At 32.0% G+C, this 27,704-nt stretch overlaps 1 protein-coding gene across 4 annotated transcripts; it reads left to right on the top strand.

The window, feature by feature from the left end:
- Nucleotides 1-192: 192 nt before the first annotated feature.
- LOC129917887 (protein mini spindles) lies at nt 193-27,704 on the top strand. 4 transcript variants are annotated; one of them, XM_055998089.1, is made up of 17 exons: nt 193-654; nt 13,201-13,892; nt 13,957-14,067; nt 14,138-14,211; nt 17,642-17,961; nt 18,023-20,532; nt 20,593-20,830; nt 20,884-21,419; nt 21,690-21,761; nt 24,538-24,891; nt 24,948-25,137; nt 25,202-25,455; nt 25,514-25,844; nt 25,917-26,084; nt 26,161-26,302; nt 27,212-27,444; nt 27,522-27,704. In XM_055998089.1, exons 2-17 carry the CDS (start codon nt 13,315-13,317, stop codon nt 27,597-27,599), a joined length of 6,189 nt encoding a protein of 2,062 aa, XP_055854064.1. In that variant the 5' UTR covers nt 193-654; nt 13,201-13,314; the 3' UTR covers nt 27,600-27,704. The 4 variants fall into 4 exon arrangements, with proteins under 4 accessions (XP_055854064.1, XP_055854062.1, XP_055854065.1 ...); XM_055998087.1 differs by having other exon boundaries at nt 25,908-26,084; XM_055998088.1 differs by lacking the exon at nt 193-654 and adding an exon at nt 6,559-6,735 and having other exon boundaries at nt 25,908-26,084.

Raw genomic sequence — 27,704 nt, 5'->3', positions numbered from 1 at the left:
CGCCACCAAAAAAAAAATTTTCAAATCCTAAACAAAATATGTTACCACCTTAATCAATCAAACATTTACGAACACATCCCCAAACTGGAAGTGTCTTTTCCATTTTTCCTTCCATCCTTCCAGCTGTCAAAATTATGAGAAACGAACAAAAAACCCAAAGCAAAATTCAAAATTACAAAAATTTTTCATTTCTCTCTTGCGTTCGATGGAGAAATGTACGTGCCTGCCTGTTCTAACATCGCGGAGAGAAACACAAAATAAAATATAAAAAAAAAATCCATTTTTGAAATTAAACGATCAATTTCCAGTCTACTACAGTTCGTTCTCTCCACACAAACCAAAAAAAAAAAAGACGACGGACACAAAAGTTACTACATAAGAATTTTTTATTTTAACTTTTATTTTATTCTTAAAAAATACAATACAACAAAATATAAAAAGAAAAAACCTATCGTGTGTGATTTTGTTAATATTATAATTCTTTTTAAATTTAGTTTTTATTCGTTCTTTTGTGTTTTTTCCCATAAAATATAAAAGAAAGAAAAACCTATAAAATAGTTAAAGTTAGTGGGACGACGACGAATTGGGCAACAAAAATTTAAAGAGAGAAAAAAGAAAAGAAAAGAACAACTTCCTTTATTCAATCAACCAACGGTAAGTACTTTAATGAGTGTTAAATGAATTATACAAAATGGAATTCCATAATATAATAAATTATAATCAATTCATGCGAACCACCGTTATTAGGGGTCTTTTTTTTGTTCTTCTCTCAATTTTCGATTCGATTGAATTTATGTGAAGAAATGCGCTTTTCAATTTGGAAAACAGGGCGGCTGCCTTGGCGAAAATTCCTTCCTTTCGTTCGTCGTCGTTGTCGTAGCGCAGCGTAGAGTTAAGTAGTTTTGTTCTTGCGAAAATTTTTTTCCGTCACCATTCCGTGTGTGTTTGGTTCTGGTTACGGGAAAAAGGGAAGACAATTAATGAGGCCCCCAAAAATAGCCAGCCTCCTATGGTTGGTTATAAGATAGCACACAGAAAAGAACTTTGGTTGAATCTATCTTAGGAAATTGCATTTTCTCCAATTGCAATATCCCAAGTGAGTGTCGAGCGAGTGTGTGATTAGAAGGAAAGGTGCGTTGACTATGTTCCTTTCCGCTTTCCCCCTTTTGCCTGCTATTTTCAATGCATTGCGAAAATTTATTTTAAAAATGCTGTCACCAAATTAGAACACTTGCAGCCGGTTACGGGATTCCTTATCCACTCTCTAAGAAAAATAAAATAAATCTAAATAACACGGCATCATCATCGTCTTGGTCGTCGTGAAAAAACAGCTGCATTTTCAGAAAACTTTGACGACACAAAAAATGCGAAGAAAAATGCACTTTGAATGGATTTTTGTCCAAAATCGATGAGAATGAGAAATAGAAATTCTGTTACTTTTTTTTTTTCATTTTGTCTGCATACATTTTTCTTTTGTTTTTTTTTTTTTTTTTACTTTATTTTTCTTGTTGTTCTTGGTTTTGTTTTATTATTATTTTTTTTGTTTTAATCATTTTCCATAGTTTTTGCGCTCTTTGCTTTTGGGCTTTGTTTACTTTTGACAGTTAGAATTTGAACAGTTGTATTCAAAAATTATGAATCACTAGATTTTATTTTTGTAAATGTTGACCAAGAAACAAAAAATATCGCTTCCAACGTCTTACGAAAAAAGTTGGAGTCAAATCGTAGCATCCGTTCATTTAATATTAGTGGAGCAAAAAAAAAATTGGGAAAACATTAAAATGGGTCGTGGATAGGGTTGCCAACTTTTTTAAGAACGAATAGAGTATATTTGATATTAGAGACGAAAAAAAGAGTACATTTGAAAAAAGAAGAGTACCATTTATTTCAAGTCTTGAAAATGTATTTTTTTGTTCTTCTTGCGGTACATACAATTTTTTTGTTGTTTTTAACATTATGTGTTGTGTATGACTCCAAAATTTCAAATTCAAAATTCATATTTTTTTATTTAATATCAAGCAGGCCTAGGCTAGATTCAAAACGTTCAAAAAATGTATTGTCTCTAAGCAGGTTTCATATCACCTCTGTAATAGGTGTCTTAACAGGATACTGCCTCAAAGGTAGACACGCCATAAGACTTGGCGTACCTAGTCTCTAACGACTTCTGTAGCAGTTGCCTTGATGAGGAAGAAGAAAAAACAATCCAACATCTTCTCTGCTCATGTCCTGGCCTTTCCAGTAGACGTAAAAAATACTTGGAAAAAGATTTCTTAGAAGATACTAGTGAATTAATTAATACTGACATCTTCAACCTTCACCGCTTCATTAAAAGCTCCAACTGGTTTAATTAGTCAGGAGTTTTCTTGCAAAATCATGGTATCACAACGGACCAATAAGTGGTCTAAGTGTGTCAGTCGTTTTCCTTACCGCCATTTCTACCTAACCTTATTTATTATCTAAAACCTTAAGATTTTCTTTGGTAAAAAATCAAGGTATTAATATTTGAGCTTTTTATTTCGATGAATTAACATTGCAAGGTCAAGAAAATTGCATCAGTTGCGATTCATTTTTTCGATTAAAAAAAAACAATGTTTAAGTTTTTCAAAATATGTAGCTTTACTCCTTAGAATTAGCAAAAAAATAAAATTTTAAATCTGACTAAGAAACAAACACAAAACAAATAGGTCGTACTAAAACAACGACCAAAATTGTTGTGATTTGTACTCTCTAAATTACAATTGTTGAAATTTAGAAATTATAATTTCGAATATTTTAAGCCTTGTTTTTTTAAACTTACGGCCATATTATTCACTAGTTTAAAAAATACATCTGGATGTAAGGAAATTGAAATGTCAAAAAAATCCAAATCCATAATACTATCATACAGAGAAAAGTCATTTTTGACTATTTTCATAGTTAAAATCGGGATAACTATTTTGGATTTGGATTTATTTTTGACATTTGACAATTTTACATTAAGATGTATTTTTTAAACTAGTGAATAATATGGCCGTTAATAATACAAATTTATGTGGTGGTACACACAGTCTTAAGTAAAAAAAGAGTATTTCGACGCACTCTATCAGAGTTATAGATTATAGAGTACACATACTTGAAATAGAGCACAATACTCTTTTTTAGAGTACGGTTGGCAACCCTAGTCGTGGAGTCCATTGTTCTTCAGCCGTGAGAGAATTGATCCATTAACTGACAAGAGAAGCCAAATCAGAACGGGAAATTGCCGAAACTATTGGCTAATTAAATAAAGTTTGTATTAAACGCACTAGAGCCCCCAAAAGAAAATTTTAAATTAGGAACAAAGGGAAAAACTTCACAAAAACACGTCTTAGAAATAATGCGATTGTCATAAAAAGACACTTTCAAGTCATCTTCGGACATTAAATTAGAGCTAAACTTGCTAATAGGTGATAAAACGCTCAGAAGAAGACTATAAGAAAAGTAACTCTTCCAAAGAATCCCCAGGGAAGTTCCATTCCTCAGCAAGAGGCATCGCAAAAACCGAATCAATTTTGCAAAAAACCATTTTAATTGGATTGGTCCAGATAATGAAGAAAAAATGGCGCAATGTTCTGTAGCCGGAGGAAAGTAAAGTCAAATAAGTGGGATCAGATGGCAAAAGATGGGTAAGGCGTCAAGAAAACGCAGAATTCAAACAGCAATACACAAGACAAACGCTTAAACACGGTGGTAGAAGCATCATTGTGTGGAGGTATTTTTCTTGGCACGTAGTAGGTATAATTTTTTGGATTAAAGAAAACATGGACTAGCATTTGTATCCCAATTTCTTATAAGAAGTTTTTCTTCCCTATACGGAATGGAAAATGTCCCTAAAATGGCAGGTTATGCATAATAATGACCGTAAATATACATTGTGTCCAGTTCAAATATGGCTTTAGGAGCATAGAATTAATGTTATGTCTTGGTTTGCCCGATCGCCCGACCCTAGTTCAATTGAAAATTTGTTGGCTATCGTTGAGAAGTCATTGGGTGCAAAAAAGTCGAGAAATAAGGATGAGTTGTGGCAAAAACTTCAAGAGGCTTGATATGCAATACCGAGAAGCACTTCTCGCAAATTAGTCGAATTAATGCCTCCAAAAGTATGTGCGGTGATGGCAAATAAGTGCTTTTCGATAATATATTGGTTTTGACCACAAAAAAATTTATAATTTCCATTTTTTGAGTAGTGGTCCTATTGTTTTGACCGCTTTAGAAGTCAATTTATTTTTGTATTTATTTATTTTTTTTATTTAAACAAAAAATCTTGTGAATTGATTTAAGTTCCTGATACTGTAAATTTTATATAAATATTTTTTTTTCTTTTAAAAACAAATAAAAATATGTGTTTTATGATTTGTTTTTAAAGTAAGACGAAGTGGTCTTATTGTTTTGTCCATCACTGTACGTTGTGCCCAAGTTTGAGTCCCTAATAGTATCGCTTTTAAACTAAAATATTTTCCGACTATTTAGTCCAAGCTTAAAGCTTCAAAAGACCTTTGCTAACGACACGTTTGAATTTTAGGTTCGAAAAGGTGCATCTTATACAAAAAGTCTGCAATTATCATAAAAAGACAAAATTTGCCCTAATTTCATGTAAAATAAAATGCACGACTGGGGTCGCACGTACTTGCTCTTGCAGTTCAAAACAATTTTATGTTATTATACTTGTAGATTATAAGAGCTGCCTCTAATTTTTAAGAAATTTGGTTTATGTAGGGGAAGAGCCGACATGGAGACCAAATTTTTGTTGAAAAACTAAAAATGCAGTTTTATTACAATTATTATTGCTTTGAATATTAAGTATCCAAAAATTAATCAAAATCGTTAGAGCCGTTTTCGAGATAATTGCAATAACTAATTAAAGGGAAGAGCCAACATGAGTGATTTAGAAAACGGAAATACCATATTTCTATTATCCGTATTTTTAGAGAAAAACTGAAAACGCTGTAATGCTTACAAAAACTGCATTTTTCTCAAAAATTACGGATAATGGAAATATGTATTTTTTTACAAAAAAAAAGTGATAACAAATGATCTGATCTGGATCATGGGAATAATAAAACACAGCTAATAGTATTTTTTTTTTAATATTTACTATAATTACAATAATTTACTATTTACAATAATCAGTTAGATTTATAACAATATAAGATAAACTAAATCTAATAATGACATCACTTTTTTTATTACAAATAACAACAAATTTTGAATGAAAAAAATGTATAAGTTTAAAGTTAAGTGTAAAAATAACTTTTTTCTGAAAAGGGGATGAAGAAACTATTCTCTGTTGTCCGGATGGAAGAATATTCCATAGTCTCATTGCTGACACACACAAAAAATATAGGTTGTTTCCAAAAAAAAACTAGATTAAAAACGAATATTTTTGATAGTTTTCCATCGTTTTGTCCACTATGGAAGTTGTCCTGAAAATAAATGTAACATTTTTTACTTTAAATAAATATTTCCTATTCGAAAATCTGGTGTTTTGAAGGTCACACCCATAACACAACTAAATTGAATATTTAAAATAAATCAAGTATATTTTCAAAAAATTACATGTTTTATAATAAAGATTTTTTACTACTCAAACTATATTTTAATTATATAGAAGAAGGGCTGGGTATTCTAAAAGTCTACAACAAAAATGAAAAAAAGCATATTAACGTTCTTTATGTTTATCTTGAATTCAAGCTTTCAACTCTCTGGATTGATATTCTGGGTTCAGGATAAAAATTGTTAATTTTATTTTTTTTTAATTTTCTACAACTCAGTATCTTATCTACTCGTTTTTTGATTTTATTCATTAAACAAAAATAAAACAAAAACATACATACTTAACTTGTATTTGCGTTTAAAATAAAAAATGAGTAACTACTGAGCTGTAGAAAAACACGGTTATTATGTATGTTTTTGTTTTTTTTTTTGGCTTTGACCGAAGTCGAATATAGAGCGTACTGTAAATATTACGAATAAAAAACAATTTCATTATTGAATTTGTACTTTATTGTAAAATTATTATCAATCTTCCAATAATTGTTTTTACTTATCACCATGTTTTATTTATTTTACACGTTATATAAACTTACTAATAAATTTTCCACCTAAATTATTCAAATTGTTTCATTAAAGATGGTTCTATAATAACAATCTTCCAAAAATGGTACAGAATACCAGAGAAATTTCCATCCCAAAAGGGATGAATATTTTGGTTTAGCTTTAAATTTATTGTATTCAGAAAAGCTAGGGAAGAATTAATTACAAAAATATATCTGTTGTCCGTAGTAAATTATCATTATTATTAATTGTTCCTACCAATTTCAGCTTGCCACTAGCTAGGTATTTTGCTTGTTTTTGTCAAGAAAACAAAATAAACTTTTAAACGCAAGTGTCTTGCTTGGTTGATATACTTTGACTTCCTCTTTTCATCAAAGTTCTACGTACATATCCCACATGCTGCTGTGTATACACTTTGCTCAGAGTTCTTTCACAAAATAGTTCAGTTGTCAGAGTTGACTTGTCAAGCATAGCCAAAAAGAGGAAGCAAAAAGAAGAACTTTGTGTTGTTGTGTATTTTTTATTTTATACATAATATTACCTATTTTCATTTTTTTTAATGAAAATGTTTTGATTATTTTTGTGGGTTGTGTTGTTTTAATAACCAACAGACCCAAAGCCCACACCCACTTTCTGGTTAACATTTTTTGCAGTTTATCATCAGTGAGTTATTGTCTGCGGCTATACGTCTCTTTTTTTTTTTACTTTTTCAAGGGCTGGGGATGATTATGATGATGAGAGCACCCCCTTGTTTATAAAAATACTTATACACGAGAAGTATGTAATGTTGTGTTGTTGTGAAGAATAACTAACTTAAAAAAGTTTTTGCATTTTTTTCTGATCCCCCTTCTCTCATTCTCATTCTCTTGGTCGGTCTATGTTATTGTTTTAAGTAAATTTTAATTATTTGTTGTCATTTTTTGGTTTGAAAATTAAATGTTATTTAAAATTTAGTTTTTGTGATTGGTACGAAAGTAAACTTAATTACGACGGTGGCATTGGCGGTGGCGGTTTTATTTGTGAATCAGAAGTTAATTTTATTAAGAAAAATTATTATTGATGTATATTCAACTCACACGCATGATGAAGTAGAATGGTTCGTCATCATTTTTCACAGTTATTATAAATGTTAAACAGATTTGATCGACTCACTGACTGACTTCTGGGGGTAAGTTAAGAGTTCATACAAAATTGTTCATATTTATTGATACGATATTAATCTTTCAATTATTTCAGTTTTTTTTTTTTTTTTGGAAAAAACTTGACTTGAAAGTTCTTGATACTATGTATTTACGTAACTTGAAGGCAAGTTCTTTAATGTGCTAATCTTAGCACTGAATTATGAGCACGCAATTTTGTATTTCTATGTTCTATAGAGATAAGTGCTTGAGAGATTTTCGTGTCATTTAATAATGTTTGTTATGATTATGTTAAAGCACTAATTTTGAACGTAATTTTATCTCTGACGAGGGAGAGTCACATATACCTTTTCCCAAACCTCGAAATGAGCTACCGCAACGTAAACATTACATCTGCAGCTGTCAAAAAGCCAAACCGCATTAAAAGCACTCAACTCCCATCAGTTAAAAACTGTGGTCAGAGGGTTGGCAAGAGTAGATTCACTCTGTAATGGGTACCTGACTATAATGGTCATGTTGGTGTCCATTGAAATAAGGTGCCAGACTCTTAAAACAAAAATCAGGAGCAATACCTCTTTTATTGATAACAGTCTTCTCCTGGTTTAAGTGTTTTATACGGGTTGATATTTTTTCCAAATCCGAGCTAGTATTATGTATATCGAACTACATAGTTGGACGGAATGTTAATGATAACTTGAGTAATAGATGGCAGATGGTTTGTTGTAGGAGGAAATCAATCAAGTTTTAAAAGAATTAACTCAGGCGTACCACAAGGATCTATTTTGAGCACTCCGCGCTAATTGGGTCATCAAGAGAGTGGGCTTGGGGCATTCATCTCTGCCTTCAAATAAAACAACCTTCCAGTTTTTTCCTTACAACCGGAGTCGTCGTCATATTTTTTGTGTTTGCAAAATATTACGCTAACCATTTAAGTTTGTTTACTTTTTGTGCAAAATATCATGAAGTCTTCACACATTGTTAGTTAATCAAAGATTTGTTGAAGAATCGATACACGATAAGAACTGTGATGACAGAAACGTTTAAAGTCCATACTTGTTCAATGATGTTATCTAATGTTTTTGTAAGAGCTTTGATAACGGTGTCACCATAGAAAGTACTATTGTGATAATTTTTGTAGCTTCGCTACTCCTATTTTTGGACCTTGGGTATTGAGATACATAGTTATTCAACTCTTCAACGACAACATCACAGACCATTAGCACCAGCGATATCGTCCCAGGAAGATTCTTCTCCTCTCTTCATTTTCTTATCGCTAAGAAGTTCACTCATTAATTACTAATACATAGCAATAAGGTTTTAAACCGTTTTTTACTAGATTGACGGCTTATACGCTTGAATAGGCTTTTCAGCAGGAGCATGTGGCAGGCGTGTCGTGTTTTTTATTTTGGTTGTTTGTTTTGTTTGAATTTTTTTTATAAAAGTACCATGAGTAGAAACAGAAAAAAAGGTCAGTCCCTAGGCTAGTCTACTTCGGATCTTGCCAGGCATCTGAAAGAGCTCGTTAGCGAATGATTTGTCCCTCAGTCTTGCATTCAACATAAAAGTTATTAGTTCAAATATTTGGTCAAATTATCATTATCATTCTTCGGCATAGTTTTGAAGCTCATACAACCACTAAAATTAATGTAAAATGCAATCTAAATAGAAAAAAAAAACAACTTCTAATTATAATCTTATCAAAACAAAGTTTAGTTTAAGATTACCTTATCAAAAATCAGTTTATATTAACCATCTGCAAAACTTCTGTTAATGTCTCCCTGCATTGATGATTAACATAAAAGTTCAAAAGACTCAGATTATCAAATAAAATTAAAAATTCAACTTCTATTAACCTTGATCACAGTTTTGCTATTAAAAACATATTAACTAAAATTTTAACAAAATGGCAATGTACTCTCAAATTGTTAATATGACCAACAGCTGTTCATTTTTTGTCACACAAACACAAACCGGTCTATAAACAACCATCTCTAAAAAAAAAAACAAATCAATGAGATTGTAATCATAATAGGTACTCAATTTTGGTGTTGGATTTGTGAAATTTATTAGTCCATTCAGTATCACTCTACCGACACAGTCAATGAGTCCCAAGACGAAGTGCGGTAACTATTATAGGAAGTGAGAGTAAAAAAAAAAAAACTCCAAAAAAACACATAAATGTAACTTTGTCCATAAATATAACCCACTGGCTGGTTTTGTTATGCAAACAAGTTCTCTCACCGTATAAGGTAGTTCGACTTTTTTAAAAGTTTTTTTTTTTCATTTGGCAACCTGACATGCATCCACTTAGTTTATACCTGCAGCAAACTGAATATGACACAGAAGCACAAAAACCGACATCATAAACTAAAGATTTTCTCGGATTTAGGATGCTTTTGTAAAAATATCCTATGAGTATGGATTCAATTGATAGAGGCAAAACCCCACAAAAAAACCCGCAAGTAAACCGCAATATTGCTCAATGTCAATAATAATAACTAAAAATATATTATGAGTATTAAAAATGAAGCTATAGCCATGGAATCCTTCAAGCAATGTCCAGTTCAGCTCTTAATAATAAGAGCCTTTAGAGAGAAATCAATATCCTTCTCTAAATGGAGCAAATGCACAGTTGCTGCAACTTGTATGTGTTATTTCCTTGGCAATTGAATGGCATTGCGAATGTTTTTGAGTAGATAATTTTCTTCTATTGTATTGAGAGGGAATGTGGGTTGGTTTTTGATATACAATATCGATATCACAAAAAAAAACCATGTGTTTTATTTTTTGTTTTTGGATGAATGGATTCTGCAAACTCATGATGTCTACCAATGGTTTGAAATCAGAACAATGCTTCCGCCAGATTAATTGTTGTGTGCATATTCCACATTAAGGAGAATGCAATCATTGTTTGTTTTTGCTTTAGTTTTATATTCTCTTGTTTTGTTTTGTTATTTTAATCAGCACTATTCTAGTCATTATTGAAATAAACCTTTTCTTTTGATGTCCTCCTTTCACTCCTATTTTTTAATACTCTTTTGTGATTTTTAAAAAACTTTATTTTCTTTTTCAAGTTAACAAGAAAAAAGAAAGAAAACAAGGCTAAATGTTCATTAGGAGGTAAATGACCGACATTAATGATGTCGGTTTTAATGTTGATTCTAAAATGGGAAAATAATCAATACGATATCACCACCACCCAAATACCCACCCACCCAAGAACCGCCGCATCGTAGTCGTTTAGAATGTCACCACAAAACCAATGCAAAAAATAAAAATGAGTAAAAAACAGTAGGGGTAGGGCTTGATTCTATATAGAAGAGTATGATATAAAAAAAAACGTGTAGACATTTTACTCTCTTCTGCTTTCATTTCAATTCTACCAGCAAAACGCAGTCAAATGTGGGTAACAGTACAAAAAAAAAGTCGTCTGAGTGTCGGCGACAACTGCGGTCATCTCCGTTTTAGATCAATAGATTTTATTATTATGCAATACAATATACGAAACTACGACTACGACTTGTTTATATTTTTTGATGTACGAGTAAGTAATATTTGCGTGTTTCGAATAAATGAACTGTTTCAAAAATCCAAATGATGTAGAAACAATAAATAATTATTGTCTTATGTTTATGACAGATTGTCATGATATACTTTTATTTATGTTTTAATGTATGCATGGGTATGTTATGGAATATGGATTATTATGAATAGCTTCGAGCAATTGCAATTGTGCATAAATGACCTTGAAATATTTTGAAAGCTTAGACTTTGCTTGTAATTCAATCATCTGTCTATTTGATAAGATGCATATTTATGAAAGGATTGTGTACTCGTAATTAAAGAAATAATTATTTTATACATATTTGTATTGCTAACGAATTTTTACTTTCTTAAGAGCAATACTATATTTTGTAGAGAGTTATTCCTTGTATGTAAACTAAATTTTTCTCTTTCTAATGAGCAGTGTTTCATACATTTCACAAAACCTCTTGGATTTACAAACAATTAAGCTAAGTTCTTATGGTAAAAGTAGTAGCTTAACATGAAAAAGAAAAGTTTTCTACTCTGGCTCTCATGTTTTCAAGGAGTTTTGTGTTGAATTCAAGTTTAAAGTAGTTGAGCGCTTTGTGAAATGCAATACCAATTTCATGTAGTATTATGTGTTCAAAGTTGTTTTGATGAAGTAGTTTTTAATCGATAAATGGAAAAAAAACTTTAATGAAAAGGCCAACAATGAACAATACAACTATTTAACTCGGAGAATCTGAGTTGGTTCGCATTACCACCTTTAAGTAGTATACCATTCCAATTATCCCGTCTACCAACACTTTATAAGTGGTAGGAAACAGGCGATTTCTATTTTTTTTTTTTTTTTTAATCTATCTTACCTACAGAGTTCAGGAACTAAGTATGAAATGTAAACTCAATGAGGATTAAATTTTTTCTGTGAAACCAAACCTATTGCGAGCTAATTATTTATAAAATCCCATACAAATTGAGTTCTGGGAAGTGGGAAGTGTTACCATTCACCATCCTCAATGTATAGATTTAGGATTCAATAAAATACATTGGAATCTTGTTTCGAGAACCAGAAAGAGTAAAAAGTTGTTAATAGTTAAATCTGTTATTTAAGATTGTGATGAGCTTTGTCAAATTGTATTTTTTAAGGAAATGGAAAGTTCTGGTGTATTTGCTTTTATAGTATGTTAGAGTTCTTCTTGTTCTTATTCATTATCAACGAAAATGATGATCTCGAATGGGACCACAACTCTCCCAGTTTACTACTTCACATTATGGTTTCGGAAGAGGGGTTCTCCGGCTTGACATCAGGAAACGTCGGCTGGTATACCGGTTTTGAATTGTGTTATATGCCAGAGGTCAATTTATATTATGTTAGATTAAGACATAATGATATTGTAACTTATTTGTAAAAGTACCAAATGGTACTTTACAATTTAATCATCAGTTATTAGAGCAGAATAAATCTATCACAACAAAAACATTACTGTTAAAAAAGATCCAAGGTCTCATACAAAAAGTACTGAGATGTAAAAGTGTACCAAGTTCTAAAGTTTGGTTTCAAATGTGTATGATAAAATTTTGATTGATCTCTTGACAATTTTTCTTTTAATTATCGATTTTAAAGTTATCTCAAAAATTGCCAAGTCAACTACCAGCTCTACCATTCTACCAAATTATAAGATTTTACAATAATCAGAAATGCTCTATAATATTTGATGAACATTTAGCGAAAATGGGTGGTTGTCACGCCCCCTGGCTAAAATTCTTAGATTTTAAATTTTGTCCTCTGTATTAACTACTAGCAATACCATTCTACCAAGTTTCAAGATTCTACAATTATCAGAAATGCTCTATAAAAATTTATGAAAATTCGGCGAAAATGGGCGGTTACCACGCCCCTGAATTGTAAATCTAAAATTTTTTTCCTTTGTATAGGTGCACCACAAGTCCCATCACCGTGTAAAATTTCAAGTTTCTACGACAGCGGGAAGTTCTGCATAATTTTGATGATCTGTCAGTGAGTTAGTTACGGTTTTCGCGAATATTATCGGACTTGAATACCCGATTTCCATCTTAAGTTCAAATTTATCTAACTAATTATACAATGCGAAAGTTATTCTTGCAAAATAAAATCTGGCCAATGTTTTTGTACCCCAATGTAAATTTAAATTCATTCATGATTCATAAACCATTTGCTCACTTTTATAATGATATCGAAAAGACAAATAAATTTTGGACTCGATTTTCTCCCCTTAAGTAAATCATTTCTTAATTTTATTTCCATATGCATAAGCAAATAGATATATAATATTGCTAAGGAACCAAAAGAAAAAAAAAAGAAAAGGTTCCAATTGAATGATTTCCATTTTCTGCATTAAAACTTTACTTTGAACCAAATCAACATAAATATCTACCCAGCAAAAAAAAAATTAAACGAAAACCATTGAATTTCTTCTTCTTTTAGCTTTGTAACGAGCCAAAGGTTGCCACATCTCAATTTATCGTCCTCATCATCACCATCAACTCTTCACAAATTGTGTTTTTATTTGTAAAATTGCTTTCGAAATAATAACGCACAATGGCCGAAGACACAGAGTACAAAAAACTGCCCGTCGAAGAGCGTTGTGTTCACAAACTATGGAAAGCTCGTGTAGATGGCTATGAAGAAGCTGCTAAAATATTTCGCGAAATTGATGATGAGAAATCACCAGAATGGAGTAAATTCATGGGACTCATTAAAAAAATGGTTGTCGATTCGAATGTTGTGGCCCAAGAAAAGGGTCTTGAAGCTGCATTGATATTTGTAGAAAATTGTGGTCATGCTGGCAAAACAGTTGGTGATGTTATGTCTGGAATTGTACAAAAATGTATTGCAGCTCCAAAAGCCAAAACAAAAGAACTTTCTGGACAAATTGCATTAATGTATATAGAAATTGAAAAACACGAAGCTACTCTGGAGGAACTTATAAAAGGAATGGATCATAAAAATCCAAAAATAGTTTCAGCTTGTGTGGCAATTGTAACAAATGCTTTAAGAGATTTTGGTAGTAAAGTTATTGCAGTTAAGCCGTTGATTAAGAAATTGGCACCATTAATGAGTGATCGTGATAAGACTGTGAGAGAAGAAGGCAAACAGTTGGCTATTGAAATATATCGGTAAGTTTTTACAAAAGATAAAATTGAAGAATAAAAAGTTAAATGACAATTCTTTTTGTTTTAGTTGGATTGGAGCTGCAATGAAAGCACAGATAGCATCATTGCCTCAAGTTACAATCACAGAATTAGAAAATGAATTTGAAAAACTCAAAGGAGAAAAACCAGAGCCAACAAGGTAAGATATTTTGCTACTCGCCTTGGAATGATTTTCATTGATTTATGTATTTTTTTTTTTGTCTATGCAGATATCTTAAATCTCAACAAGAAAAACAACAAGCTATTTCCGCAGCAGCCGCAGAAAATGATGATAATGGCGAGGGTAATGCTTATTAAATGCCTTTTAATTGATTGCTTTCTTTTTGTTTCTTTTGCTGGTCATTTCTTTTTGCTCTTTTCCATTTTCATTTCCATTTATATTTAAAAAGAAAACATAAAACTTAAGGTGGAATAGAAAAAAATCCATATTTCACTTTGTGGTTCAAGCTATGTAATTCTGAAGAATGTTTGCATGTTGTTGAGAGCTCAAATCATTTACATGCATTACTCTTGCAGCCTTCAAATAAATTTATAATTGTACAAGTTTGCTCTCATAGAAGAAACTCTTACTTTTGTTTAAACTTTTTTTTTTATTATTATTTGTGGTTGATATTTGATTTCTTATTTTACATTATAAAGTTGTTATATTACCCTTTGCTTCGAATCTATAAGCAAAGTATACAATCGAAAGAAAGATTCAGAATGTTTATTCAAGTCCAGTGGCGCTGGAGTGTAACACTTTGATAAATATGAGATAACTTATGTCACCTATCAATTTTCAACTAGATATTTATTCAGTTTAATATATAGACACCATTGTTCTGTGTCAGAAAACACTGCTTACCCATGCATTATTTTCTAAAAATACGCGCTTGGGCATAAGTAATGTGGAAAACCCTTAAGATTAAGTTACTGCTACGGTTTGAACAAACAGAAACTAACAATTCATCCCTTTCGCTCTTGGAACTTTTTTCTGATGGTCTCATGTGAATGGATTTATTGTATCTTATTTCAGACTTTTTCGATCTGTACTAACTTTAAACCCTAAAATCATATCCAAGAATAATTTCAAAAATTTAACTGAAAAAGGGATGGGGGTGGATAATTGTGCCATCTCTAAAGGTTGCATTAAAAAAAATATTGAGAATATTGGTACTACAAAATTAACCCCCAAAAATAAGGCCCAAGAATAAAAATGAAATAAATGGAACAGTATTTATTTTTTTTTTTGTTATTCCTGCTTCAAATAGCTTTTATTATTCCGCAATTGAGTTTGATTCTTGTCATGCCAAATCTGCATTCAATAGCTAACTATATGTGTTTAAAAACAAAGCGGCATATTGATTTTCATTATGAAGCCGATGATGCTTCATAATCAGACATCGTAACTGCCCTTTTTAGTGGAAAAGATTTTTGAAGTTTTTTATAGAAAATTCGGCAGCGCAATTACCTAGAAAATTTTGTGGCGCTCTTAAAGTCTTAATAAACTTAATATAATTTTTGCATAGCGCGTAACTCAACTACTCTGCTGCCTGGCAGACATTTTCGTCTATCATGAAATAATTGAGATTTTTGAAAAATGAATTAAAGTTAAAATGCTATAGGACATCAATCGATGAATAATATAAGAATATAGTTGTTTTTATGAACCATTTGTACAAGAAAAATAAGTATGCCTCCCTTATTAAATATCTTATGATTCCTGACACATAATTTACAGCTCGCACTTTACCTTTCATTTATCACTTTTTTTTTCTGTATCATTAATTGAACACTGAATCTTATTTACAAGAACTTTTCAAATTTGCAATTTACTTCACACAATTTATTTCACATTTTGAAAAGATATTTGTATGGAAAAATTGTTTGTTACAAATTTCACTATCTCATTAGTTAAAATAGGATATCATTTTTCTTCTTCATAGTTAACGTGATTGAACTGTTCCATCCGTTGTCATTAATTTTCAAGTCATTAAAAAACAAACTAGGTTTGGCGGCTATTTTTCTAGAAAATAAAAAACAAAATACAAAATACTTTTGAATAATAATAAATCTTCTCATGCTTCTATTGTAAACGCCAAATTAATTTTTATCTCTTAATCTTAATTAGAATCTTAAAATTTCTGCCACTTTTCTGCGCAATTTAAGTCATGAGTCAAGAAAAAATTGTCTCGATCCAACTTATCAGAGAAACTCTGAAGACAATTTTTGTTTTATACAGGGTGTCCCAAAAGTAATGGATCAAACGAAGTATGCTGATAGACCAACATTAGGTCTCTCAGAATTTGGTAACTTGTTCATCCCAAATCTTTACGGTTTTCGATTTAATGCAGTTTTTGTGAAATTTCGATAAATCCCGACTTTGCAACAGTATTTTGCTTCCTCCGCTCATAATTGATTTTTGTTTTTTACAATTTTTTCACTAAAACATTGCCTAATAATAAGAAATAATTAATTAATCAAAATATTTTTTATTTCATTCGCCATTTTGCTGCAAATGAATTAACAGTTCCATGTTTTATGAAAACTCAATTTCTCACTTTTATTTCAGAGCAACACCCTGAACAAATTTTTTATGGTGTGACCTTGGTTTATTATTTTGAAAACTTGCCGTGTTATTGCAGTTTTCAAAAATGTATAAAAATTTCCAAAGATGAAATTAGAAAGAAAGATATTACAATTTGAATGCAAAAAAACAGACGTTTTCAGAGCAAAATAACAAACAAATATAGAGGCTTTTGTTCAAAGAGAAATAAACAAACAACAGTTCGAGAAAATGTGTTTATTTTTGTTTGTATTTTTGCTCTGAAAAACCCTGTTTTGTTGAATTAAAATTGTAATATTTTTCGATCTAACTACAACTTTGGAAACTTGAATACCTTTTTGAAAACTGCAATAACGGGATAAGTTTTTAAAGTAATAAACCAGTGTCACACCATACAAATTTTTTTCGGTGTGTTGCTTTGAAATAAATGTAAGAAATTAAATTTTGAGAAAACTTGGAACTGTTAATTAACTTGCAGCAAAATGGCGTATGAAATAAAAAATGTTTTGATTAATTAATTGTTTCTTATTATTGGACAATGTTTTAGTGAAAGAATAATAAAAAACAAAAATCAATTGGGGGCGGAGGAAGCAAAATAGTGTTGCAAAGTAGGAATTTTTCGAAATTTCACAAAAAATGCAATAAATCGAAAACCGTAAGGATTTGGGATGAACAAGTTACCAAATTCTGAGAGCCCTTAAGTTAGCCTATCAGCATATTTCGTTTGATCCATTACTTTTGGGACACCCTGTATAACTGATGACATACTCGTTTTTCTTCAATGAAGCATAACCGATTTACTTGGCGAAACTTCTTCTAAGGTCACCCCAATTCCATTTTCGATTAGAGTTTGTCCTCACTTTATTTTATTTTGTTGTTTTCGATTTTTTTTAAATATATGTAAATAAAACCAATGATCCTCGTCGAGTTGTTGTTGAACGATTTTTAAATAGTTCACCCCACCCACAACATTTTTTCTGGTTTTTTGTTTTTGTATTCTCTGTGATATTGATATTTTTTGTGAATCTAACACCCTTACCTGATCACAATTGAGATGATGCATTTTTAGTTTTAAATTTCCATCCAACAAAGATGAACACGAATAAAATAATTCGCGCTTCAAAAATTGCTAAACTCTATTTGAGAAAATCATTTATTTTTCCCCCAGTTGATGAAGAGGATGGCGGAGGTGATGAAATTGATCCCATGGATCTCATTGATCCTGTTGATATCCTCTCAAAAATGCCAAAGGATTTCTTTGAGAAATTGGAAGACAAAAAATGGACAGTTCGTAAGGAATCACTGACGGCATTGGAAAAACTTGTAACAGAGAATCCCAAGTTGGAAAGTGGTGATTATGGCAATGTTGTGCTGGCTCTGAAAAAGGTCATCACAAAGGATACAAATGTAGTTCTTGTTGCTATGGCTGGCAAATGTATGGCAATGTTGGCAAAAGGACTTGGAAAACGATTTTCTACTTATGCAACTGTAAGTTCTATTACATTTATATGTTTGTTGAACTTCTTTTTAATTTTAACTTTCTTCTTAGGCCTGTGTTCCTGCTATATTGGAAAAGTTCAAAGAGAAGAAAGCTAACGTTGTTACTGCTCTACGAGAAGCCATTGATGCTATTTACCCATCAACGTCAATGGAAGCAATACAAGAAAGTATTATAGAATCACTAAGCAATAAAAATCCGAATGTTAAGTCTGAAACTGCATCGTTCCTGGCGCGGGCTTTCTCCCGGACACAGCCTGCATCGTTAAATAAGAAATTGCTCAAACTTTTGGTCACATCCCTGTTGAAGACTCTCAACGAACCAGATCCAATTGTGAGAGATTGCTCAGCAGACGCTATTGGAACATTGTTAAAGCTAATGGGAGAAAAGGCTGTTGGCTGTTTTCTCACTGATGTGGATGCCTTGAAAATGGCAAAAATCAAAGAATGTCAAGAGAAAGCAGTCATAACTATCAAAGTGGCTGGTGTGAAGAAGGAACGTCCTGCTACAGCACCAGCCAAAGCAGCAGCACCAACTAGAGGTGGTTCAAGTGAACCAAAACCTGTTGCTCGACCAGCAACAGCTGGTGGAAAGAAACCAATTGCAAGAAAAGCTGTTGGTGGAGGCGGCGGTGGTGGTGGAGGAGGAGGAGGCGGTGGATCAGCTCTAGCTAAATCGGCAAGTTCGGGCAAAGTGTTACCCACGGAAAGAGAAATGTCACCGGAAGAAGTTGCTGGCAAAGCTGAGGAATTACTTGATGCAGATATTCTCTCAGGACTTCAAGATTCCGTGTGGAAAGCTCGATTGGCTGCTGTCGAAAAGTTATTCGATCAAATCAAAGACTTTGATCCAAAGACCCCAGGTATATCGCAAATTATTGTGAGAACAATTAGCGGAAGAAAACCAGGACTTAAGGAAATGAATTTTCAAGTTTTAAAAATTAAACTCGACATTATCCGCATGTGTGCCGAGACTTTTCCCTTTACCACAATCACCGCTGAAACTGTCATCAATGAAGTGACTGAAAAGTTGGCAGATGTTAAAAATGGTGCAGTGGCTGCTCAAGTACTAACTGCATTTGCCGAAGCGACAAAACTTGAAATTATTGTTTCTAAAGTTTTAACATTTGCTTTTGAACAGAAGTCACCCAAAGTCCAATCGGAGGCTTTGAATTGGGTTAATCAATCGATTCAAGAGTTTGGTTTTCAATTGAATCCTAAAATGCTCATTGAGGATGTAAAGAAAGGTGTGCAGAGCACTAATCCAACTGTCCGAGGAGCAGCAATCTCGTTGGTAGGCACAATGTCAATGTACATGGGCAACACTCTGATGATGTTCTTTGATAGCGAGAAACCAGCCCTAAAGACACAGATACAAACTGAATTCGATAAGAATGTCGGACAGAAGCCTCCAGCACCTATTCGTGGTGTTAAGAAGTCAGCAGGTGGTGGTGGAGGTAGTGGAAATCCTTCAGATGGTGAAGATGATGATGAAGGACCACAGGAAACAATGAATATTGCTGATCTCTTGCCACGAATTGATATCTCGTCACAGATAACCGAATCTCTTCTCACAGAAATGTCCGATAAGGAATGGAAGACACGCAACGAGGGTCTAGCCAAGCTTCAAAATGTTCTAAATGAAGCCAAATTAATTAAGCCTTCTATTGGTGATTTGCCAACTGCTTTGGCACATCGTTTGGTTGACAGTAATGCAAAGATTGCACAAACTGCATTGGCCATTTGCCAGCAATTAGCCACAGCAATGGGACCCTCGTGTAAAACGCATGTTACTACCCTATTTCCTGGTTTTCTGCATGGCTTGGGCGATAATAAAGCTTTTATTCGAACAGCTAGTTTAACTTGCATTAATATCTGGGGAGAACAATGTGGCTATAAGGAGTTCTTTGCTGGAGAAATGATTGCCGATGCTTTGAAGTCTGGAAGTCCTGCACTAAAAACCGAACTCTGGGGTTGGTTAGCTGAGAAACTCCCTGCTATTCCACCCAAGACAATTCCTAAAGACGAACTCCTAGCAATGCTGCCTCATTTGTATGCAAATATTTCCGATCGAAATGCAGATGTGAGGAAAAATGCCAATGAAGCTGTTCTCGGCATCATGATTCATATGGGCTTCGAAGCAATGGTCAAGGCTTTGGATAAACAAAAACCCTCATCGAAGAAAGACATTCAAGCGGCTTTGGATAAGGCACGTCCAAATTTACCTATGAAACCTTTGCCCAAGGGTAAACAACAAGCACCCATTATGGAAGAAACTACCAAAACAGTCAAGGCAGGCAGTGGCAAAACCGTCAAACCACAAGCAAAGGGTGGCGATAAAGTTGCAACTTCAAAGAAAAAGGAAGAAGATGTTGATACATCACCATTGCTGGCAATCAATAACACAAAGAATCAACGTTTAATTGATGAACAGAAATTACGAGTTCTCAAATGGACTTTTACAACGCCGCGAGAGGAATTCACTGAATTGCTGCGTGAACAAATGAATACAGCCAACGTTAATAAAGGACTTATGGCAAATATGTTTCATGATGATTTTAGGTAGGTTTTTTACAATTTGGTTTTACTTAAAAATGATTTTGAAAATGTTTGTGTTTACAGATATCACTTAAAAGTGATTGAATCCCTGAATGAAGATTTGCCCAACAACAGCAAAGCCTTAGTTTGTAATTTGGATTTGATATTGAAATGGTTATCGCTCCGTTTCTATGATACCAATCCTTCGGTTTTGCTCAAAGGATTAGAGTATCTTAATTTAGTATTCCAATCGTTGGTTGAAATGGAATATTTTTTGGCTGAAAATGAAGGCAGTGCTTTTATTCCACATTTGTTATTAAAGGTAAAATTGCTTTCTGTGTAGTAAAATTAAATCTTATATCTCTTTTTTTTAAGATTGGTGACCCTAAAGATACAGTCCGTAATGGAGTTCGAACACTCCTTCGTCAAATTGTCCTTGTTTATCCTTTTACAAAAGTTTTTGTCTATGTAATGGACGGATTGAAGTCTAAAAATGCTCGCCAAAGGACTGAGTGTTTGGATGAGTTGGGATACCTCATTGAAACTTATGGCCTCTCAGTGTGTCAGCCTACACAACAAGTTGCATTAAAAGAAATCGCAAGACACATCTCAGATCGTGATAATTCGGTCCGAAATGCCGCATTGAATTGTGTCGTTCAGGCATACTTTTTAGCTGGCGATCGTGTCTACAAACTCATTGGGCAACTTACTGAGAAGGATTTATCAATGCTGGACGAACGTATCAAACGGGCTAAAAAGACCAAGAAGCCAACACCTCCATTGGAAGTCACAAAGACACAAGCAGCAAGTGCTGTTGTCCATCAAGACAGTATTGAAATTGAAGATCCTGTAGCCAATACCAGTGATGAGCTACCTCCGCCAGATGAGCAGCAATCACCTACAGTCCAAAGGTATGTTTATTCTTTGTTATTGTTTAATGATGGTAATAATAATTATTTATTAAAAAAAAGAAAGGAAAGTTTGTGAGGAAGTTGTAAAACTAAAAAAAAAAGTAAAAGAAGCATGCAAATGAGAGTGATTGACAAAAAGCTTGTTTTTTTCTTTTTGATTTTATTTTATTTTAATTTTTTTGTTTTTTTAATTTTTTTAACTAATTGCATTTGAATTTTTTAATTTGACCACGCATAACTGTATTTTCTCTTCATGGATCTCCTGTTTAGTTCTCAGTATTCGGCCGAAGCGAATAGCTCCAACGAAGAGAGAGAAATGAGAAGTTCCCTAATAAGACAAGCGTAATTTCTTTTAACATTAAAACATTTTTATTTTTGTTTTTTATTTATTTTATGTTTTATTTTTTATTTTGTTTAAAAATACACATAGTTTTTTTGTTCATTTTTGTGTTGGGTTTTGTTTGTGTTAGTTCGTCATTATATGAATGTTTTTTTTTAAAGAAAAATATATATAATTCCTTGTCTCTGGAAAGAATGCAATTGAAAGGTATTATTGTTTTTTTTGTTGAGGAAAATGGTGCATTGTTTTATGTTTGGTATATATCATTAGTGGTTTGGTTTGGTGTCTTTATAAACAAACAATAAAAAAAGAACAAAATTCACACAAAATTTCCCTTATTATATGTATATGTTGTAATATTTAAGTGTTTCGTCTTCCCCTCTTTCCACTTAAAACAAGAAAAAACAAAGTTTTGTTTATGTATATGTCTGTCCATTTTTCACACACATGCCTTTTGTCACATAATTATGCATATATGTACTCGTATATAACCTACTACATACCTTATATATATGTAAAAATTATGTCCTGTTTTGTACCTATAAAAAAATGTTCTTCTTCTGTGTTAATCAGTCAAGTAAGTAAATATAGTTTATTATTGTTTGTATTTATTTATTTTTGTTTTGTTCATTTACGTTTTCTTCTGAATGAAACAAGTGATTTATGTTTCTTCATTTTATTTCCCTTAATTTGTAGTACCTACGTAAATTGAGAATGTAGAAATTTTAAGAAAATGGAAATCAATAGTTCATTAAAACAAATTGGTCAAGAGTGTTTGCATTTTTTTATTGAGTCATTTAAGCATGACTCCCAATTTGTTTTTATGCTCTTCCATTCTTAGAATTGTTATTGAATTTTTATGATTCACTCTTTCTCAGGAAATTGAAATTGTAACACACAAAGTAGTTTTCAGTATTTAAATGTTCGTATTTTGTAAACTTGATTTTGATTTTGTTTACTTATTTTACACAGGAGGTCGAATGAAAAAAAGGGGGTCATTCAAAATTTCATAGAATTTTTTTCTTGGGAATCTTTTCATTTTATAGTAAAAATATTCTGGAAAACTCATTCATACTTTAATTTCCAGTGTCGCTTAGATATTAACTGAAAAAAACTTTCTTGGAAATTTGTATCCGCCATAGCCCTGAATATTCAAAAGGAGGTATCCAGACATATCGCTGGCTGAGAATTATAAGGGTGTATTTCATACAAAATACAAAAAATGAGTTTTATACACCAAAATTTTCGTAATTTCAACGGCTTTCAGATTAAATTAAAAAAAAATTAGAACAAAATTAATGGCGACGGTACAGGTAAAAAAGACATACAACTTTCATGATTTCACATAAATGTATTAATATAATAAGGTTCTACGTTATTCAAATTGAAACATAGAACCCTTTTACTGATTTTTTTTTAAACAAAAAAAAAATACATTCATTTAAGTTACATATAACTTTTTTGCGCAAATTTTTCAAAATGAAATCTTATGGAAATGATATTTTTTTTAACTAAAGTAAAAATAAAAGATCTTTTGATATTTTTGCTGGTATTGAACAACTTGATAGTCGATAGTTGACAGTCAAAAACGACGATTTTGCTCCATAATTCGTCGTTTTTGACTATCAACTATCAAGTTAGCGGATTTCACTCCAGGGCTTTTGCTAAACAGCAAAGAATTTTTGTATCTCGTTCTGTACTCTTTAAACCAAAATATGTACTATCCAACCTTAACTTTTGCAATAATTCATTCCGGTTACCTAACCCAAATATTCTTACATCATAATTAAATTAGAGTAATGTTTTTTTGTGTTCCAAGAATTGAAAGTGATTTTTAAAAACTTTTTTTTACTAATCGAGGTTGGGAATTTCATAGTTCGTATTAATAAACCAAAAGTTAAAGAAACACTTAGATTCCTTAACTTAAAACAAAAGAAGTCAAAACTCAAAAAATATCAAAAAGGTACCTTCGGACAAACCTAAATCCGATGGCTAGATATACTAGGATAAAGCAACTGCAAACGAGATTCAGCTTCAAAAATTGCCTTTTTCTATAATTAGTCAACCCCACAGGCGGATCACTAGTGTGAAGCAGTTACGTGGGATAGTTATGATCCCCTCGACATCGAGATCATAACAGCGCCGAGAAAAAGGAAGAAGAAGAAGAAGTCAACCACATTTAACTTTCTAAAAACAACTTTTTCTAAGAAATCTTTTCTCCTAAAAGTGGTTAATAGAACCTCACTATACAAATGCGTAGAAACATACTTTCATACAAAATTAAAATATTTTGGCTCTAGAAAACAAAAATTCATGTAAACATTATTAAAAACAAAAACACAACTGTGCATGCTTTTCTTCCTCTGACGTGAATTTTTGCAAGAGTGATGATGATTTTCTAGAAAATAAATGTTCTTTCAAGTTCAATGTCAGTGAGTTCATTTATTCCCCTCTAACAATGATGAACCATTCCAATAAGAGATATTTTTCTATTCATTCCTATTAAGTGTTTGTTTATTTATTGTTTTAATTTAAATGTATGCATTAATAAACTTTCTTTCGTATTATTGTGCAAGTCTGATAGTTTTGTTCTCTGTCGATTTTTGTTTATACAAAAAAAAATTCTTTCCTGTATTTTATGTGCGTTTTAAATATAAAAAAATAATGTAATATAGTGCTTTTTATTTTTATAAGTTTCTTCTTGTTGTTGTCAATATGTTTCTATCTTATTTTTATGAATAACAAAAATAAAAAAAAAATTCAATTAAATTATTACAGAACTTTCGATCAACCCATAATGTCCAACAATCCACCAAAACCATCGGGTCCATTCGGTCTCGATCCTAACGTTATTGCTGAAATCGAAAAGGATTGGGTGCGTGTTGATCAAATGAAGCAATCAGATCCGGCACGTGTAGACATTTCTTTGCTCTACGAACCCATAAAAATTATTCCAACTCGTGATGGTGTCCGTTATCCACAAGATAAATTTGAACAACTTATATCTAGATCACGACTTATGCAACCATCAGTGCCACCATCAGCTGGACAAGGTTATAACTTAAGTCCATTGCAACAACAACCAATGATGTATCAACAGCAACAAAGAACTTCTGCAAATAATTCTCCAAAGTAAGACAAACCGATTGTTAAAAGAGATCATTTTTATTCTTGTCTTCTAATTACAGTTTGGCAGATGTTTTACCTAAACTGGATCCTAATCTAATTAAGGTCATAAAATCAATTGGCAATCCAGACTCAATCACAGCTCGAGCTGCATTAAATGAACTCACTGATATCATAGAATCTCCAGAGAAACAAGCAGTACTGCGAGACTATGAAGAGCTGTTTATACAGAGCGTTCTTGCGCAATTTAAAGTGAATAGCACAAAAAATACTCCCAAAAATTGCTTGTTTTTAAGTATTTTTTTCTTTGTTTTAGAATCTCTCACAACAACCTCTCTCAGAATCTCTGATAATGTACCAACCTCTTCTATCAATCACCTATGGCTTTTTCTATTCTAAAAATCTGGGCAAGACCCTCAGCATTCCGTGTTTGAAAAATATTATGTCTGTGCTGTTAGGTCTGATGGCCGATCAAAAACTAAATAACGGTGATGATGGTCAGTATACGAAAGTGATGAATGGAATTTGTCTGAAAATTCTTGACAAGACAAATTTTACAAATTTGAATTGGTAAGTTTATTGATATCTTATTTCCACACACAAATTTATATATTTCTTCTCTTTTAAGTGCCCTTATACGACTTTTAAAAGAAACCTGTCCCAGTGCTGGCCTTCCAAAATTCACAGATCTCCTAATGAAATGCATCTGGCGAAATGTCAAAACAATGCCAGAACGATCAAATGAATTGGACTATGATGCAGTGTTATACGAAGTGCATGACTTTATGTTGGCATTACCAAGTACATGGTGGCAAACACGACCCTCAGATACTCCATTGAGAACTGTTAAGACAATTATCCATAATATGGCTAAAATAAAGGGTAATGCCATTGTACAACACTTGAGTAAAATCCCAACACATTCTGAACTGCATGCATACCTAATAAAAATTCTAAAGGTAAGTTTGTTAGATGAGAGAAGTTTTGGAGAATTTGTTTTAAATTTTTATTTTTATGATAAGAACCTTCAGAAAGATGGCAATATACCAGGTGCATCACCACAACGCTCATCATCGGCCAAAGATTTGCAAGCCAAGAGGATCTCAAATCATGCTCACGAGGCAATGTCGCAAATATTCAAATTGATTTCGGATAAAGAAACTAGTCAGCAGGGACTGAGAAAACTTTATGATTTTAAGGTACATAAGTTTTTTTTTAAATTTTGTTTGTTGTTTCGACTTATTTTAAAAATATTTGTATTTTATTTTATTCTAGGTTAAAAATCCAGAAATCGATGTGGTGACGTTTTTGAAAGGGGCTAGTCCCAGTTTCCAAAAATACATCGAAGATGGACTTATTGAAATTGAGCGAACACAAGGACAAGCTCAAACAACTACAAATGGTGACAATAAATTTGGTGAGTTTATTTTTTATTATTTTTATTTAATTTTATTGAATTGGTTTATAAGAAGTAGCCATCACTTATTCACTTTCCTTAACAACATAAATAAGTTTTGGGTTTAATTGGTTTATTTCTAATCCACAATTATTAGCAACAAAGTTTTTCACTTCCTCCATACCAATATGTTAGCTCAAAATGATGTTCAGTGCTTTGTTTGGAAAGTCTCGACACAATCAGGTTTTCTAACAATATAAACCCATTGACAGGACTTAATGACATTTTATCCACAATTCTGATTTTTATTGTGTCGAAAAAGAATGATGCAAGTTTTTATCTTTACGAGAACTATTGACTTTTGGTTTTAACATCACCTTTTTTCTAATAAAATAACTAAATCGCTCAACAGTTTTCTCCGCACAGTGTTGCATTGAGCAAAGTGTTGCATTGAAGAAAAGTTTTTTTCAAGAAATTTCTGTGGAATACTAATTTGATTACTAACTGAAGTAGGAATCTGTTAAGAAATTGGACTTTTGTTTATCTCAATTTTATGACTTCTTTTTCTTTGTAATTTTTTTTTAATTTTACCCTGTACAAATATCAAAAAGTGAAATCAACTGTGAATTTAGTGAAATTTATAAACAAAAATTCATTCAATCATTTAGTCCAAATCTAAACAAATTTAAAACCGTAATCAATAATCTCTTAAAATCGAAGCATTTACAAAAAAATTAATTTAAAAACATCACGTCATCATAACTTTATTTTAAATTCAATTCAAAATTACAACAAAACCTAATCACACGCAAATCTTTTTTTAAAACAACAACCTTAAATACAATCCATAAAAACAAATCTTAATTTTTATCAAAAAAAAAAAATTTGCATAAATGTCTAACAAAAAAAAAAAAAAAAAAACACAAACAGAATCAAATTTCCATCAAGCATCGACTGGCAGTAATTTTGGAATGAGCGTAGGAGGAGATAAGGCTGACCCAGACTTTTGGATGGACCGACTTAATCATCTAAGAGCCAAAGCTAACCTTGGACCGCATCGCAGTGCCGAAATGGGTGGACATCATATGCTGGACAATAAAGTCGCCGATGAAAATTTAAATTTAAATCAACTATCACAAAAAGTTTCACTCATTCGAAAGGAAGTAAGTTTTTTTTTTCAAATCAAATGTAAAATCTTATTAAGAAAAAAAATAAATTAATTTCATTTGTTTTGTTTCAGAAACCTGAACTTTCTCCAAATCGCCTGCAACACATTCAAGCTAAATTAGCCCAAATAAAACAGCAACGACAAAGTTAAGTCTCTGTGAAAAACAACATCTTATGAAAATTAAATAATAATAATCCCTACCAAGATGTGTGGTGGACAGGACAAAAAAACAAAAGAACAGCAAAAAAAAATAAA

The sequence above is a fragment of the Episyrphus balteatus genome, chromosome 4, assembly GCF_945859705.1.
Source record: "Episyrphus balteatus chromosome 4, idEpiBalt1.1, whole genome shotgun sequence".
NCBI classification, from domain to species: Eukaryota; Metazoa; Arthropoda; class Insecta; order Diptera; family Syrphidae; genus Episyrphus; species Episyrphus balteatus.
Note: the sequence above shows the minus strand (reverse complement) of the source record. Positions and strands in the feature narration are given on the sequence as shown.

Excerpts from the sequence above, each read along its gene's own strand:
- LOC129917887 (XM_055998087.1), top strand. The coding sequence starts at position 13,315 with ATGGCCGAAGACACAGAGTACAAAAAACTGCCCGTCGAAGAGCGTTGT. Across the intron at positions 14,068-14,137 it reads GAAAAACCAGAGCCAACAAG|ATATCTTAAATCTCAACAAG; the intron begins GTAAGATATTTT and ends TTGTCTATGCAG. Across the intron at positions 21,762-24,537 it reads AGTTCCCTAATAAGACAAGC|AACTTTCGATCAACCCATAA; the intron begins GTAATTTCTTTT and ends AAATTATTACAG.